Raw genomic sequence first — 18,751 nt, 5'->3', positions numbered from 1 at the left:
TAGAAGTATCTGACTTAGGTCTGTTTGGGGCATGACCAATGTGATCCTAGAGGGGAAGAGGGAAAGAGGGGAAGAGGGGACTGCAATCAACCTCCCCGCACCGTGCACAGTGAAAGTCCCCTTAGGGCAGCCGGGCGCGTGCTAGCTTTTCACCGGGCAAGCGCAGGGAGGTGTCTGGGATCCCGGAGATCCAAGCGCCTGCGCTAGCTCCTCCCCTTGGAAACGAAGGTCCCGGTTCGGCCGCACGGCGGGCGGGGCCAGAGGCGGGGCCAGCACTAGAGAGTCCCAGAGCTGCTCAAGTAGCTGGTTATAGTTCCGCCCCCTGGAAACCTGATTTCCGCCCCACCCCTTGGAGGCGTGGCTTGGGCGTGGCCTGCCGAGGCGCCTTGGCGGGCGCGGGAGGCTAGGGAGCGCGCCCCCGCCGCGCGCGCCCGTCCGCCCCGCCCCGCCGTGCTCCGCCCTGTTGCTATAAAGAGAAGGCGGGCGCCGCGCTCGGCTGCAAGCTCCGTCGTGCGCCTCGGATCCATTCCCATCGGATTCTACAGAAACTCGTGTGTTTCCTCCCCGCGACAGCCAAAATGGTGAAGCTGATCGAGAGCAAGGTACGCGTGCCCGGGCGCCGCGCGCACCCCGCCGTGCTGTGGAGGCCGCCCTCTGGATTCCCACCGGCTGAGGGGCCCGGGGCCTGTGGAGCACGCACTGGGGGAGGGGACAGGAGTAGGGAGACAGACCCTGGAACGCCGGGGACGCGAGGTGCACGCGCTGGCAGCGCCTGGCTTCCCCGAGCTGCAGTCTCCCCTACTCTCCTGTCCGCCAGCCCGCATCTGGCGAAGGTGAAACGATGGAGGGGATCGTCCAGTGGACCCCCCTCCCCCGTCTCAATCAGGATTGGGAGTCTCGGAGGAAATGCAGAGCCGCCACTCGGCTCGTGTACGGTGACATACACAGCGCGGGGTGTGCTGTGCCGCAGGGCTAGGCCAGAATTTGCCTCCATCAGTGGCCCGCCGCCTAGAGGACCAGTGCCCGGTCGGTGCGCGGGGGTGCGGGTGCTCCAGGTGACTGCTAGGGAGAAAGGTCCGGGCCGCGCCCGCGGGACTCCTCCTCCTGCGGCTCAGGGCGTGTTTCCGGCAGCGCTGGCTTTGGAATGACTCAGTCCCCAGTGTCTAGGCCCAGGGGCCTCGCTACCTTAAGGTTTCAGTGATTCCACCCACAGTAAGTGGGCTTTGCCGGAACCAGGGCTCTCCCCCTGGGAGTAGTCCCCTACAAAGTTCTGGTTTTGCCCTTTGGGAAAAGAAAAAAAAAAATACCCAAGGGAAAAACTGTTGCCATATTCGAAAGTTACTGAGAACGAAAATATCCTTCAGATTGGGAAACCCGGAGCCTGTTACACTGTTACTACTCGGGGAATATTCGTAAAGTCGAAAGAGAAAGGGGTGGTGGTGGGAATTGATGTAAGAAGACTGTCTCCCAAGGTAAGTTGACTTGTTAACCTAGCTAACTTGGGGACCCCAAGGAAGGCAGGTCCACGCCTCCAGTTTTGAGCACCCAGTTGGGTCCTTACCGGTTTAAACTGTCTTACTTAAGGGACCTTTGCTATTCCAGCAGGACAGATGTACTTTGATGACAGGAAACCAGTTATTCATAAAAAGCCTGGCCCTCAAAGACCTATTAACAAAGTCCTGATCAGAGTCGCCACCATTGGGGCTTAATTGACTACGCCTAAAGTTAATCTGATGGAATAAGTCGGTTGGTTTAACCATGCGGAAGGAATAGCTGTTTCTGGGGACTGTATGGGTAGTTAAGGGCCCCTGGGGTCTGTCTCCAGACCGGAGTGGATTGGTAGGCTATGATGTAATGAAGAAGAAATCAACAGTTGCTTTGCTTTGTTTGTTTTTTGTTTTTCCAGACAGGCTTTCTTTGTAGCCTTGGAGCCTGTCCTGGAACTAGCTCTTGTAGACCAGGCTGGCTTCGAACTCAGAGATCCGCCTGCCTCTGCCTCCCGAGTGCTGGGATTAAAGGCGTGCGCCACCACCGCCTGGCTTGTTTAATTGTTTTTAAGACTAAAACTGGCTGGGCATTGGTGGCACACACCTGTAATCCCAGCACTTGGGAGGTAGAGGCAGGTGACTCTCTGTGAGCTCAAGGCCAGCCTGGTCTATAGGGAGTGCCAGGATAGACCCCAAGGCTACACAGAGAAACTGTGTCTTGGAAAAAAAAAAAGACTAAAACTGCCAATTTTTTAACTACACACAAGGCACATTGCACAGTGCCTTCTAAACTGACTGCTCACTATGTAAGACCAAGGTGTTGTTGACTCATGCCTCTAATTACTAGCATTCGGAAGACTGAGGCAGGAGGATCACCACCGTCTGGACTACAGAGTGAGAACCTGTCTCAAAAAGCAAAGAACACTTGGTATTATTATACCTTTGGACTGCGTATGGTTTTGTTGCCTGGGACTTTCTGTTTTGTTTTACATTTATGTGAGGGGCTAGGGCATTCACTTGGGGCGATCAGAGGACAACCTGGCAGGGTTGGATCCTGGGTTTTGAACTCAGTTCCTCAATCTTGGTGGCAAGCACCTTAATCTGCTGAGTCACCTTGCCAGCCCGTGAGCTGGGTGTGTTTGAGAAGAGGCTTCGTAACAACTGCTCCTGACCACTCCAGCTGCGTTGTTTTGTCTCCAGATCATTGGTGTCACTAGTTGTGATTATTAGTTTCTGAAGCTAAAATTTGCTATTTGCTTCTTAGATAATTTTGAATATTCCAGGAGTTCAGGCACGTTTACACACCTGGGGAAAGAGAACTTGTTTATGGAGTCCATGTAATCTCATCAAACTTTTAATTGAGGGTCAGCCATGTTGCAGATGTGGGTGTCGTCAGACCAGCCTACCGTACTGTCTTCACCTATGTCTTGCTACGGTATAGAGTGGGTGGTGTGGACTTTTTTATGTGAAATTTATCTGCAACGACCAGTGGTGGTTTGGAAAGGTACTTCCATTACTCTGCCCTGTACTCCCCCCCCCCCCCCCCCCCCCCCCCCCCCCCCCCCCGCTCCTGACCCTGACACACCCAGACATGGGGTTGAGGGACCTGTATAACTAGGTTAATCTTCTGAAGTTGCCACTGCCATTCTGTACGATTCTCAGAAATGATCTAAAAAAGTGACTGTGTGTAGGGCTGAAGAGATAGATGGCTTGGAGGATAAGAGCATTGGCTGTTCTTCAGAGAGCAGGCATTCGATTCCCAGCACCCACGTGGTGGGTTGTGATTATCTGTAATGCCAGTCCCCAGGGCATCTTCTGGCCTCTGAAGGCACCAGGCACACAGTGTTGTACAAATACATTGTACATTTATGTATAAATGCATGCGGATAGAATCATCAATACTTAGGAAATAGAATTTTTTAAAAATTAGAGTAACCATACTCTGAAGACTCCTTGGGTTTTTGGTTTGGTTGTATCTGCGTATGTTCTAACTTTGTAGTGTTGTATATATTTACTTTCCTTTGTTGGGCCAGATCTTAGTTTGGCCCTTTTTTTGGTTTTTTGAAACAAGGTTTTTCTGTGTAGACTAGGTTGGCCTCAAACTCGTGGAGAATCGCCTGCCTCTTCTCTCCCCCCACACCCCAGGCTGGCTTAATTTTTGATAACTAATTTGACCAACATTTTTCCCCCTAGAGGAAATAATACCTTCAGATGTGGGGGTTTTATTTGTTTGGTTTTGGGGTTTTTGTTTTTGGTTTTTTTTTTTCCTGTTACCCCAGTTTGGGTTTTAGTCAGCACCAAGTGACTAATGGTTTAAATGAGTCCTTGGTTAGGTTAGGTTAGAATGTTAGGTTCCTAGGGTTACAGTATCAAGGCCTTTGGTAAATAATTCAAAGGAGGTTAGTGGTGAGGGATTTTTTTTTTAAATTGTTTTTGCTGGGACTTTAATGTGGCCAGTGTTACTTAAGCAAAACAGCCAAAGAAAAATTTCTTCCTGGGGAGCTAACATTTGGCTTCACCTAAAAAGCAGTGAATTTCGATCCATAGGGCAAAAGCCAAAGGTTGAGAAGCAGTGTGATCCAACTCCAGAAGTCCTGTATAAAGTATAGAAGGGGCTGGTGAGCTAGAATAACCTTTAAGAGTGCTTCCTCCTCTTCTAGAGGACCCTCATTCAGTACCCACTACCCATGGCCCCCGCTCCAGGGGACTATGCCCTCTTCGGGCCTCTGTGCAATAGCACACACACGCGCGCACACACAAATTAAATCTTAAAGCACACAAAATCTGTTTCTGCTAATGGGGACCTAAGTGGGAGGTTAGTCTCCTGGATGCTGCCCTGGGGTTGTGTTTCACCCTAGACAAATTCTTTCATTATTTCCCCATTGGTTAAGTAACTTGTGACTCTTTCATTGCTTAACTGTGTCTTGAGGCTTCTTCGATCTTGGAGGCTCCTTTCCTCAACCCCTAAGAATCCCGTGTCTACCGTAGAACTTACTTTGATGTGAAGACATTTTTGGTACAAATGCCGGTTCTCCTTTTTTGTTTGTTTGGTGTTAATATAAAGAAGTCGCAGGCTGGGGATGTAACTCTTGCTAGCATGCGCAAAGCCCTGACTCTGCAACATCATTATTTTAATGCGCTATTCCTGGAGACGTAAAGACATTCTCATTTCATCCTGTCCAGTGCAGTGATCACGTGTGCAAGATTCTTCTCAAGCCACTTGGTTGCTTTGGATAAAAAGTAGGCCGTAAGAGCAGAAAAGCTTAGGTTACTCTTAGGTTGTACTTAATAAATTTTTGTTGTTTGTGTGTTTGCTTAGGTCTTTTCTTGCTTGGGGGGAAGGGTCTCACTGGCTAGCCTGGAACTGGCCAGTGTAGACCAGGTTGGCCATCTGCCTGCCTCTGCCTCCTGAGTGAGCAGTGGATTTCAGGGCATTGGGTCACACTTGTCTTATAGAAAGTGAAAATATATGACACGGGTGTTTTGTTTTTTTTTTTTCTCCCCCTCCTCAGGAAGCTTTTCAGGAGGCCCTGGCGGCTGCAGGAGACAAGCTCGTAGTTGTGGACTTCTCAGCCACGTGGTGCGGACCTTGTAAAATGATCAAGCCTTTCTTTCATGTGAGTATAGCAGCCCTGTGTTCGAGGCCGCCCAGGGGTCACAAGCTGGGCTGTGCCTTGTTTCCCTGTGCCATTGTTGTCCTAAACACCTTACATTATAAAGCTCACTGAGGACAACTTTCAGGAGTCAGTTTTGTCTGTCTTAAGAAGTCATTTTGTTCTTTTACATTTGAAACCTGGGCCTCAAAGTCACAGCGGCAAATTCTTTCCCCCCTGAGAAGATTTGATTTGGAGACAGCTGTGTCGCTGTTTACCTAGTCTCCCAGCTCAATCTTTAGACCTGGCTGGTGAGGCTGAAGCGGCAGAAAAGGAAGGGAACTTGGGGCTTGCCATGCAAGCCTGGCCTGAGTTGGGCCCTTGAAACCCACACTGGAAAGCGAACCGGCTCCCAGAAGTTGCCCTGTGACTTCCATATACTTGTTATGGCACATGCACAGACATAAGGAAGGTAATAATAATACAATAATAAATAAAATAAGAACTTTTAAATAATAGAAATATAAAATCTTTTAGTGTATGGAATTGGAGAGATGCCTCAGTGGTTAAGAGCACTGACCACTCTTAGGAGGACCTAGGTTTGGTTCCCAGCACCCAAATGGAGGGTCACGACCTTCTATAACTTTAGTTCCAGGGCAGTCAGTGCCCTCTCTGGCCTCTGCAGGTGCCAGGCACACACATGGTACACAGACGTGCATTTAGGCAAAACACCATCTGCATGAAATAAAGTAAATAAATCTTTAATCTCTATTACATTTCCCTGGAAGAAGCTTAGCTATGTTGACTGCCATTATCCAGTTCTAACGCTTTTTGGTTTGTTTTTAATTCTCCAGTCCCTCTCTGAAAAGTATTCCAGTGTGGTGTTCCTTGAAATAGATGTGGATGACTGCCAGGTACGTGGTGAGATGCTGGATGCTGCCGAGCGTCGCTGAGGGGCCTGCCCTCTGAAGAATACCCTGTTCTTTAAAGTAGAAATGCAAAATAATACTAGAAGTGGGACTTTGTCTGAGAAGTTCTGTTTGGGGAGAACGGGGTCTCCCAGATAGGGGTTTAATACTAGGTGCTAGAGCGGTGTGTGGCACAGTCTAAAGTGAGCGTCTAAACAGTAGCTCTCAGATGTGTCCTGTCCCCCATTCTGAGATGCTCCATAGATGCAAGTGGACTTTGGCGATAGTGTCATGGAATGTGAGGCTGCTTTTGAGATACTCCCAACTTCCCGTGGCGTGGGAGCTGTGTTCACGGGCTCATTCTAATGGTGCTTGGTTTGAATCAGCGGGAAAGCCCAAACATTTCAGTGAACGTTGAAGAGCCCTGGTACGTTGGAGAGCTTGGAGGACTTAAGCGGAAAGTTCTTGTTATCCACCCGGTTCTGTTCTGTGTACCACATATTTGGTTTATCTTTAGCACCGCCCCCCCCGCCCCAATACTGGTATTGGCCCTGTCTTATTTAGAGATGAGGAGGCTGAAGCAGGGAGAAGTTGTTCTTGGAGTTGCAGAGCCAGTATTTAAAACAACACCGCGGGGCATCTCTGCCATTGCTCTGATCTTCTCCCCACTTCCCCCTCCACACACACACTCTTTAGGGGTGCAGGTCAGGTTCTTAGCATATGACCTTTCCTCTCATAGGCCACTGGGCTGGAAAGGGCTGCTTGGGATGGAGCACCAGGGCTGCTGAGGGGTGCATGAGGACTTGTGCTTGCCCTGTGGGGCAGGAAGGAGGAGAGAATAGGTGACCGCCAACTCAGTGGGCTGGACGCCAGCACTGACTCGCTGTCAGATCTCCATACCCAGCCCTCAGCCTGGCAAAGGTTCTGGAGGGTCACATAGGGTGTACAGCTGTCTTCTTTAAACACCCAGTTCCCACCATGCCCCGTGTGTTTTTTTTCTCAATACACTTTCTGGTCTGTCCTCACTTGGTGGTGGAGGCATAGGAAGGAAGGCCCCTGTAGAACTGAGGACAGGTACTCCTTCTGCCTCAGTCCCACCCTCCAGAAAGATAGGTGAAGCTGCTGGGGACATGGTGTGACAGCTTCTCGTCTATTTGAGACTCTATAGCACTCTAAACGTCTTTCAAAACTTGGAGTGACCTGTGACAAATGGGAGCCTTTAGCTTTGCTTCTGTACTCCGGAGACTATTATAGAAAACCTGACAGGAAGTTCCTTACACACCTGGGTGGGAAGAAGTCCTATAACCAATTCGAATGGGCAGTTTGGCCTGCACTTGTAATGTATGGGGAGATGATTTTATGGTCACTGAAATATATACATATAGGACCTTTTGAAAATGGTAATATTGCATTGATGACCAAGGGAGTGTGATGCATATTTTGTAAATTAAACCAAAAAAAGAGACAAGTCTATAAGCTTTCGAATACCATGTGTTTCAGCTTTACTGAGAAAGCTAGGCCTGGGTTAATAGGAGCGGAGTGAGTAAGCATGGTTAGTGTTCCTGTCACTCTCTAGAAGGCTGTCCTAGCACTAAGATTTGGTGTGATCCTGTTATACATACTCAAAACATCTGAGATTAGGCTTTAAGGAGACAAACCAGGTCAGCAGTTAGCAGGGGTGGGGTGTAGTCAGTGATTAATTGCAGGGAGGGCAGCTGGGGAGTAAGGGGCTGGTTTACAGCTTGCTGCTGCTGGTCGCATGGTCCTGCATTGGTCAAAGCTCAACTTGAAAGCTCTGCCGAGATGTGAGTTATTGTGGATGTGATTTTTTGGTTATTTTTAAAAAGTGGAAAGAAGGGGTGTGACCCTGGGTTAAATGAGCAGATGGTGAGAGAAACGCAGGATCAAGAATGGCGTCTGAGAAAGGGGTGGCTCACACTGCAATCCCTGAGCGTCTAGAGGGACTACAGAGAGAGATTCGAAAAGCCAAAGAATAGTCTGAGGGTCTTTCCGATCCCTCTAAGAGTAGGTGTCGCCGCCCGCAGAGCATCAGCTGGGAGAGGGAAGACCTAGATGGTGGCAGGTAGAGTTTTACATCAGGCTTTACGAATTTCCTAGACGGCAGTGCTGCTGTGTTCGTGGGTATTGACTTGGCATGGTTGAAGTGTCAGTGCTCCCAAATTTAAATTTAACCCAGTCTGAAGCTGGTGTATTTGGGGAATTGATAATACTCTGAAGGAAATACAGGCAGGAAAATCGTGGGCAGTGTTTTTACTTTAAAGGAAAGGAGAAGTGGGGGACGCTTTAGTAAAGCTGTGTCCAAATGTATCTTAGCTACTTTAGTTAAAACATTGCTTTAAACCAGCACTACTTAACTACATGTTAATAATTAACCATTTATAATTAAGCTGTTGCTGGTTTATCTTGTTCTCTATTGCATATAAATCTAGAAGATTAAACGTAGGAAATACTGGGCATTCGAGAATGATAGGCCCTGTAACACAGCTTTCTCTGTCACTGCTTGACAGAGACGGCAGCGCTGAGGCCTTCGTAGATGGGGTGTTAGAAGTCTCGCCTGGGTGGTCAGCCCTGGTGGGTTTGACAGCATGAAAGTCATGAAACTGAAGTCTAGTCAAGACTTCTGCCTCTAGGGTTAATGAATGGGAGGAGCAGATCAAACCAGTGTGCAGGAACCTACATGAGGATTGAAAGCACATCAGAAAAAACCATCTTCTCCATATCAAATTGAATTGCTTGAAGTGTGGTTCACTCAGACCTAGAGAGATGGCTCTGTGGTTAGGAGCACAGAGGACCCAAGTTTTGTTCCGGTACCCACATCAGGTAGCTTCCTGTAACTCCAGTTCTGGGGAGTCCGACACCGTCTGTAGGTATTTGTACATTGACATAATTTAGGTTTCTTTATCTGTGATGGAAACACCATGACCAAGAGGGGCTTGAAGTGGAAAGGGTTTATCTCGCTCACACACAGTCCACCACAGTGGCAAGTCAGGGCAGGAGGCTGGAGGGAGCTGATGCAGGGGCCGTGGGGGGACTGCTTCTCGGCTTACTTAGCATAGATCTTTAACAAGCAGAATATCATTATTCATACTGTGGGATGATAAAAGGGGGTGCATGAGTGTGTTTCATATGGAAAAGTCCATATCTGTGTGTGTGTGTGTGTGTGTGAGAGAGAGAGAGAGAGAGAGAGAGAGAGCGCCTACATGCATTTTGAAAAGAAGGGTGTATATTTAGGTGCATGAGTGATAAGATTAGTAAATAATGGGTAACTTCCAGTGATTTTTTTTTATGAGGCAAACTGTAGAATTTTCTGGAACCCAACAGTTAGATTTTATATTTTAAAACCCCCAAATAAATAAAAGTATTCATACATAAGTTGAAAATGATCTTGGAAAGTTCCGTAAGAGGAGTTAAAATGTGAAATAAAATACCACGTGACCTTTAAACAGTCGCTTTGACACACAGCAAAAAGAGGGTTCTTGGGGGTTTTTTGATATTTTTGTTTTATGTATAAATGTTTTGCTTAAATGCATGTGTGTACAACCACATACGTGCTTGGTGCCTGTGGAGGGCAGAAGGCATTGGATCCCCAGGGATAGGGTTACAGATGGTTGTGAACCATATGGGTGCTGAGAATCAAGTCCAGGTCCTCTGCAAGAGCAACTGCTGAGCCACATCTCCAGACCCCATGAGAAAATTCTTAATGCTTTACTACAAGTTTATATGAGGATATAGTTTTAAAAATAAAATATATATGAGCACAGACACTTAAGAATCTATTTCATTAATACCCCCTTTTCCAGTGTTTGTGATTTATTGGGGTTTTGTTTGTTTGGAGACAGGGTCTTAGAGCCCCGTCTGGTCTTGAAGTGGCTGTGTAGCTGAGGATTGTAGTGATGAGCTGTGGGCTGCTTCCCACTGCGCTGCTCTCGGCCGCCGGCTAGCTTATGCCCCAAAATAACAACACAAAAACTGTATTCTTTTAAACACTGCCTGGCCCATTATTTTCAGCCTCTTACTCACATCTTGACTAACCCATATCGAATAATCTGTGTAACAGCACAAAGTGGTGTCTTACCAGGAAAGATTCAGCATGTCTGTCCTGGTGGCTGGCTCCATCACATCTCTCTCTCTGAGGAGAGGCATGGCAGTCTCTCTCACTTAGGAGAAGTGTGGCATCTGACTGAGCCATCTACCTCACTTCCTTCTTCCTGTTCTGTCTACTCCACCCACCTAAGAGCTGGCCAATCAAATGGGCCAGGCAGTTTCTTTATTAGCCAATGGGAGTCCTCCATCATTTCCCCTTTTTCTGTTTAAACAAAAAAGAAAGGCTTTAACTTTAACATAGTAAAATTACATATAACAAAACAGTTATCAAGTAAAAATTACAGTTACAATATTTATATCTACTTTATCTTTTATCATAACAAAGGAAAACAACTATAACTATCTATCTATTCTTCAGCTCCATCAAAGACTCCAGAAGGACACAATATTACCTAAGTAAATAAGAAATATGCAATTTCCAAACTCTAGAAATGATAGAGACATCTCGCTGCCTGGACAGTCACCCAAAGTTCTTTTGTATTGTTGAGGCATCTATCTTCGGCCTATAGGCCCATAGTATCCAGCAGACTTTCCCATGAAGCAGGAAATTTCAAAGACAGTTCAGTCACTATCTGCTGTGTCCTGCAGAATGTCTCGCAGACTCTTTCATGAATCAGGAACCCAGAGAGATCATCTCACCTATAGGCAAGTTCAGCAGTCCTCTCTCTGAGGGTTCTCTGTGTCCAGTTTATGCAATAGTCCAGGCAAGAGCAATTTCTTGCCCAAATGGCTATCAAACTCCCTAAGGATCCTCTTCGATGCCCATCATCTTCTTGAAGTAGTTTGTGCTGCCAGGAGCAGACGTGTCTCAATGTCATGAAAAACCCTAAGTTATTAAAACATTTAAAATGCAATACTCTGTAGTCTTTGAAAGATATGAAGAATGCCTATTTAATATATCTATTTAATATATGAAATATATCTCTATATATCTAGAAAATCTAACATGACTACAAGCTTTACTATTATCAATGATTATCCATTAGCAACCTATATTTCCTAATTATACATTACATTCTAAAATGAACTATACAATCACAATAACTTAATCAAGATCAGAAATACATATACATATAACAAAATTGACCTTAAAATCCATACCAATGCAAATTATTCATATCTATATCATCTCCCCCTTTAAATGTAAAAGAACATTTATAAACAATATTTGGGAAAATGGGCACAGTTTTTTCTCTCCAAACTGCTTCCTGCTGAGTGGGGGCGCTGTTATTTAGGTCTTTCATGGTATAACCTGTGTGCCAGGTTCATCTCAGTCGGCAGTTGGGTAAAGTAATTTTTTGAAGGTGTTCACAGCAACCTTTCTGGAGGGCGTGGTCTATCATACCATATTGGGATAGATGCAATCCATAGGGTCTCATTTTCTGTAAAAACAAAAGAAGAATCTCTTTTCCAAAGTATCATATCCTTAGATCCATATTCTGAAGTCAAGGTATTTTCAAAATATCTTTCTTGGATTAGTTCAGCAGCATTTTTAAACAAATATATTTTAGCAGCTGTTGCTCCTTCCTCAGCATTCAAACAATTCAAAGAGAGCATAATTGCATACAGTATCAAGGTTCTCTGTGTATTTTCCATCTTTATGCGGCTTTATTTTAACCTCTATGTCGTTTATTTTTTACTTTTACTTTTTGAGACAGGTTCTCTGTATATCTTTGTCCTGGAATAACTCTATAGACCAGGTTGTCCTTGAACTCAGAGGTCTACTTGCCCCTGCTTCCCACGTGCTGGGATTAAAGGTGTATGCTACCACACCTTGAACTCACAGAGATCTTTCTGTATCTGCCTCCCAAGCATTCGGATTAAAGGCGTGTTCTGCCACACCTTAAAGTCACAGAGGTCAAGCTACCTCTACCTCATAAGTGTTGGGATTAAAGGTGTGCATCACCACAAACTACTTCCTTTTTTTTTAACTTTTAAAAACTTTAACCTTTAGCTTGCATATATTTTTAACACACTGGAAACCATTTTGACGTTTTTTTCGACTTTGAATCTTTCTTTTACTGTTTATCTCTCTTTTTCTGACTGCATGAGTCTTTAATTTACCAAACAATATAGGTAGGATTAAAGCCATGACTTTGGGGGCTGGGTCCAGCCCATTCCTTAGCTTTCCAGCCTCATGGCAGAGGTACCACAACTCTTTGGCGGTTCAAGGTCCCTGCCAGCAAGCAAGCTGCAACAGTGTCAAACAACAATCAAAAGCTCCATAGTCAGGACCACCCGCATGAAAGAGATAGAGCCTACCCTGGCAGGATGACCCAGAAAGCTGGCGTTTTAAAACAGCACAACTTTTTTTCCTGCTACAGCTGAAAACTGAAAAGCTTTTCATCAACACCGTTTAAGTGTTTTGTGGCAGGACCTCTTAATGAGCTGCAGGGTTTTGCAGCTGAAGCTGAGTCAGGAAGCCTCTCTTAGATGAGAGCGCTTGCTCAGACCCGAGAAATTGCTGTTATCAAGAAAACATGCTCTACTCTAGTCTTTCCCAAGCTTTCTCAGGCTTTCTGTGGATTCAGTTATCCACGTTGGACGCCATTCTGTAGTGGGGAGCTGCGGGCAGGCCTGCTTTTCATCCTGCCCGGCTCCCACATGGTTAGCTTTTACCCCGAAATAACATCACACAAATTGTATTCTTTTAAACACTGTCTGGCCCATTATTTTCAGCCTCTTACTCACATCTTGACTAACCCATATCGAATAATCTGTGTAACAGCACAAAGTGGTGTCTTACCAGGAAAGATTCAGCATGTCTGTCCTGGTGGCTGGCTCCATCACATCTCTCTCTCTGAGGAGAGGCATGGCAGTCTCTCTCACTTAGGAGAAGTGTGGCATCTGACTGAGCCATCTACCTCACTTCCTTCTTCCTGTTCTGTCTACTCCACCCACCTAAGAGCTGGCCAATCAAATGGGCCAGGCAGTTTCTTTATTAGCCAATGGGAGTCCTCCATCAGAGGATGGCCTTCTCATGCTCCTGCCTCCGCTTCCCAAGTGCTGAGATTTCAGGTGTGTATTGTGTACTATCGTGCTTGGCCAAGGGTGACTTGGGTTGTAATGTCTGGCCCTGAGCCCAGCATCTTGTGTACACACCTACAATGCCAGCACTCAGGAAGCTGAGCAGGAGGATCTTGACGTCAGGCCAGCCTTGGCAATGTGGCAGGATTCTGCCCAGAGGGTTTGGAGTGTTTGCCTAGTGTGTGCAGAGCCTTAACTTCCAGCCCCAGAAACAACAGGTAATAGTTAACCCAGCCATCGTCTGCATATAACCCATTCTCTTAGTGAAATTGGAAAAACTTAGCAAAACTAGGACCTGCTGGTTCTGAGGAGCATAGTGAAGGTCTGTCGCACCAGCTGATCCCAGTAACATCCTTTTTGTTAGTGCCCATCCCTGAAGGTAGATGTTAGTGAGGGTTTTCATTGTGTTTGTTGTATTGGTGCTCATGTTCAAGGTTCTGAGACGGGTTTGGGGTGAATGATGGAAAACACGCCTGGTTTTTGGACTTTTCCCCTCTCTCTAAGTTTAATGTTCACATTCTTGTTTTCATCCTCTCTCCCTGACCACCTTCCCCCACACCCCAGGACGTTGCTGCAGAGTGTGAAGTCAAATGCATGCCGACCTTCCAGTTTTACAAAAAGGGTCAAAAGGTACGTCTGTCTGACTTTAAGAACACCAACTAGAGCTGGGGATAGTGGTGCACACCCTTAATCCCAGCACTCGGGAGGCAGAGGCAGGCACAGGTGGATCTCTGAGTTTGAAGACAGCCAGGGCTACACAGAGAAACTGTTTTTAAGCACATACATACATACATACATACATACAATACATACATAACAACAGCGGGGGCTGGGTATTGCTGCGCACAGTTGTAATCCCAACGCTTTGGGAGTAACCCGTAAGACTGCTGCAAGTCCAGGTCAACATGGACTACACCACCTGTTTCCAAAAACAGAAAGGAAAAAAATTACCAAGTGGGCAGAAGAACGTATGGTATAAACACAGAAATAACTGAAGTGACTCACGAGGGAGATGTGTAACGCCATTTTATGTTTCATGGCTGTACGGGGCCTGGCATGATGCTGCATGCTTGTACCCCAAGGCTTAGGAGGCCAAGGCAGGAGAACTGCTGCATATTTGAGGTTAGCCTGGGGTACATAGTGAGTGGCAGGCTAACGTAAGTTACAAAGGGAGACCATTCTCCACCGAAACCAGGAATAACACCTTGGCAAAAGAATGTATAGTGCACACGCAGAAAGCACTGAAGTGACTTATATCACCGTTTCTATATTCTAGATGACGGTGCTGGGTGTGATATTGTGATCTCAGCACTTGAGAGGCTGAGGCACAAGAAACACCTTGGATTCAGGGACAGTCTGGGAACCAGATAAGACCTTTTTTTTTTTTTTTTTTTTTTTTTAAAGGAGAGAGAGGGACATTGTCTTGCTTCCTGGACCTTTATGTATTATGCAGTGCCTAATTGGAAATTATTCTCTGCTAAAGACCAGTAGCTGTCTCCATAGCCAGTTTATCATTCGTATCGTAAAGCCTGCTGTCTTATTCTGTTCTTATTAAGAGGTATTTGTTGACTGACTCCATACAGAGTAACAATGGCACTGCTCTCTTCATCTCTTAACAGGTGGGTGAATTCTCTGGTGCGAACAAGGAAAAGCTTGAAGCCTCCATTACTGAATTTGCCTAATCATGCCCTGAGAAACATAACCAGCCAGCAGCTGTTTAAAACCTGTAACTTTTTTAATTTTCAAAAAAATATGAAGTGTGGAGAGTCTGTCCCCAACTGCCATCTGATTATAAATGAGGATAAAATATTAATTCTACCCTTTTTAAAACCGTCTGGAGTCTTTTAATATAAATGAGAGATAGCCTGATTTCATCCTTTTATTTTTAGTAACATTTACCCACTGCGTTTTTGTTTGTTTTACGATTAAAAAAAAAAAAAAAAGGAGCCTGGAGCGACGCCTCAGTAGAGCCTTGGCTGTTCTTACAGTGGACCTGGGTTTACTTCCCAACACACACGTGCGTGGCACCTGTTCTTTCAGTACCAAGGGATCTGATGTCCTCCACTAGCCTCCCTGGGCACCAGGCAGGCATGCAGTACATGTATATACATACATGCAAGTAAAGCATACACATTTAACAAACAAACTTTTATATCTTAAAAAGATTGAGAAGAAATACTCCTATCTAATATAGTTCCAGAAAAAAAAAAAACTCTTGTAATGCAGTTACATTAAAGTCTCTAGGGGTTTTGTAGTTTTCCTTTAATAAACATAAAATTCTTGCAGATAAGCATACCCACTGTGTGGTCCTGACCATGAGCATGACGGATGGTTCACTTGTGATGGAACATTACCATGGTAACTTTTAGTGGTGGTCCATGCCTGTGGGCTTCACGAAACTATGAGTGTGTTGACATGCATGGAAATTCCACACTGGAAGCGATTCAGAAAACCTTGTTCCATTGTGAACAGCAAGGGAATGGCATTGCCCAACAGTTTTCAGGTTGGTATTGAAAGCCGTAGAATTAATTCTCAGTCTTAGGCTAGGCATCCCATTAATCTCCGCAGTAACTGTTGTTGGTAAAGATGCTACAGTTCCCGGCCACCAATGAAGACAAGCATACAAGGGTTAATGTTCCCAACATCCCGGCTAGTCAGTGGATCAGCTGGAATTTGAGCCAGAGAATTGTGACTCCAGAATACATTGCTCTTAGCAAGATTGGTGTGTGGTAATGATTGGGTTTCTTGGTTCTGATAAAATTAGGTTGAATGTGATATGGCCAGGGTACTAGCCTGGTATGTAACTGTGAATAAGACCTTAAACATAACGCAGAGAAGGCAAACGAGAAAGGGGCTGTGTGGGGTACTTTGTGAGGCAAGAAGAACCAGGAAACTGGCCACAGTGACAGTAGCCGTGAGACCTGCCCCGGATCAGGTGGTTGAGCAGGGTTCTTTGAGATGGTGGAGCTGAAACTGGATAGATGAAAAGGACTCCGACTGCCGCACGCCGGGGAGTCGGCTTTCCAGAGGAGAACACAGGGCACAAAGGGTGCAGGGTGAAGAGGGTGGCTCGGAAACCATCGAGGCCTGAAAGGAGGATGGAGCGGCAGAACCCAGTCATCCCAGGCCACTTGTGTAGGTGGTGGGAAGCGGCTGGAGGATAGCTGGCTCACGTGATGGTAAAGAGGTTCAGCATGAGAAATGGAGATGAAAAGTGAAAGCCGGACGGACCTCGGCGGATACCTAGGGCAGATACGAAGATCGTAGTGAGAGATGCGGGCGTGTTGAGGACTTGGGAGAGTAGGACTCACTTTATAACTAAACACCTGGGGTACTGTCTTGTTGGCTGAGCCTGCTAGTTCCCAGACCCAAAATAATTACACAGAAACTGCATTTATTAAATCACAGCTTGGCCAATAGCTTAAATGTCTTCCTAGCTAGGAAATTCACCACTAGGCTCGTGGTTTACCAGTAAAGTTCCCAGGCATCTGTCTCCTTTGGCGGCAGCTATATGGCATCTCCCTGACTCCACCTCCTTTTTTCCTCTATCTCTGCTTGGAATTCAGCACCTTGCTCTATTCTGCCCTGCTAGAGGCCCAAAGCAGCTTCTTTATTAACCAATGGTATACATAGGGGAATCCCACATCACTGTCTTGAGGGTCCAAGCAAGCAGGTTAAGGTAATGAAGTCTAGGAATCTCAGGTGCTTTCTTTTGACTATGTTCAAATGAAAAGGCTGTGGAGTGCTGTTGGATACTTTGTGTACTCTGCAGGGCAGCACTGGACACAGAACTAAATCCCTGCCCCAACATAATGCTGACATAAAGCTCCCCAAGGCTAGACAAGAACAGGAATTGGAAAACATTATCATGTAGATGCCCCTCAGGACCATTTGGGGAAATCAAGGAAAAGAATTCAGAGTGTAAAGAACCTTAACATTTGGAGACAGGAGCACAGTATAGAAGACAGACTTCAGGTGGCCAAAGCAGAAGTACGGACCAAATAATGCTGAGAGGTTTGGGAAGGTGGGGAGGAGGAGTAATCTAAATGGGCTTAGGCTGGAGTGGGAGTTAGCCTGGGCTACCTAAGATCACGTAGGTAGATAGATGGACTGATAAATAATAATGAAAGAAAGTAGAAGCTGATAATGCATCAGAAATTTCTATAATGTGATGGGGATGGAAGTCAGATGGGTGGGAACAGAAATCATCATTATCCTATAGGAAGTCACCCCTTTTTTTTTTTAAAGAAACTTGATTTTTGCATTGTTCAGAGCAGCACACATGGTAAACATGAGCAGAGGCATGCGTTCGCTAATCCATTGTGCTGTGCTCTTGACTCGATGTGCTATGACCAGTTCCTGTCACCTTGACTGCCAGCAGTGACAGATTGTGACCTGGGATTGTGTGCAGAACAAGTCCCTTCTCCCTTAAGTTGCTTCTGTCAGGGTGTATAGAGTAAATGCTGTTCATGCTGTGGGGAATGCTCTTGTACACTGTAAAGATTGCCACTCATACTGGTTTAATAAAACACTGACTGGCCAGTAGCCAAGCAGGAAGTATAGGCAGGGCAACCAGACTAAGAATTCTGGGAAGAGGAAAAGCAGAGTCACCAGCCAAATGCAGAGAAAACAAGATGAGAATGCCTTACTGAGAAAAGGTACCAAGCCACTTGGCTAAATATAGACAAGAATTATGAGTGAATTTAAGTCATAAAAGCTAGTTAATAATAAGCCAGAGCTAACAGGCCAAACAGTTTATAATTAATATAAGCCTCTGTGTTTATTTGGGACTGAACAACTGTGGGACTGAGCAGGACAGAAACTTCTGTCTACAAATGGTGCCCAATGTTCTGCAACTACATCTGCATTAAATGAGAGCTTGGGAAGGGATTCTAGACACCAAAGAACAGAGTTAAGCATGGCTTCTTGGTACCAGCATTTTCTCAGATGGGCTCTGTTTGCTAGAGGCAAATGGAGGTGCGGCTCCTTTAAGAAAGGCTTTCTGACTCAGTGTTAGCAGCAAAGATCTCAATTCTCTTAAGAGGCCCTGCCACCAAACACTTAAATGGTGTATTTGAGCGGCTGGCAACATGCTTCTTGGTGGTGGCATGGACCTAAAAACTCTACAAATTTTGGCAATAAACATGGCTCCTGCCTGTACCTCCAACATGAAACGAGACTCTCAGAAAGCTAAGGAATGGGGCGGAGCCAGCCACCAAAGCTGCAGCTTTAATCTTAGCCATGCTGCTTAGAAGATTAAAGACTCATGTGCTCAGAAAAAGATAGATATATACAGTAAAAATCGATTCTGAAAGGAAAAAAGTCTCTAAATGGTTTACAGTGTGTTTAAAAATATACGTAGGCTTGGGAGAGAAAAGAAAAAGAATAGAGAAAGTCCTTTAAAAAAATAAATGAGTAGCTGAGTGTGATGACACGTGCCTTAAATCCCAGCATTTGGGAGGCAGAAATAGGCGGATCTCTGAGTTCAAGGCCAGCCTGGTCTATAGAGTGAGATCCAGGACAGTCAAAGATGTGCAAAGAAACCCTCTCTCAGAAAGCAGAAATAAGCTGGGTGGTGGTAGAGCACACCTTTAATCCCAGCACTTGGGAG

The 18,751-nt window shown here is 45.7% G+C and overlaps 1 protein-coding gene across 1 annotated transcript; it reads left to right on the top strand.

Moving 5' to 3' along the window:
• Nucleotides 1-453: 453 nt before the first annotated feature.
• On the top strand, nt 454-14,970 carry LOC119826409 (thioredoxin). Its single transcript, XM_038347716.1, has 5 exons — nt 454-602; nt 5,000-5,104; nt 5,935-5,994; nt 13,705-13,770; nt 14,760-14,970. Exons 1-5 carry the CDS (start codon nt 579-581, stop codon nt 14,820-14,822), a joined length of 318 nt encoding a protein of 105 aa, XP_038203644.1. The 5' UTR covers nt 454-578; the 3' UTR covers nt 14,823-14,970.
• Nucleotides 14,971-18,751: the final 3,781 nt, after the last annotated feature.

Source organism: Arvicola amphibius, chromosome 11 (assembly GCF_903992535.2).
Source record: "Arvicola amphibius chromosome 11, mArvAmp1.2, whole genome shotgun sequence".
Classification (NCBI taxonomy): domain Eukaryota; kingdom Metazoa; phylum Chordata; class Mammalia; order Rodentia; family Cricetidae; genus Arvicola; species Arvicola amphibius.
The sequence above is the reverse complement of the archived record's forward strand: the minus strand, read 5'-3'. Positions and strand labels throughout refer to the sequence as shown.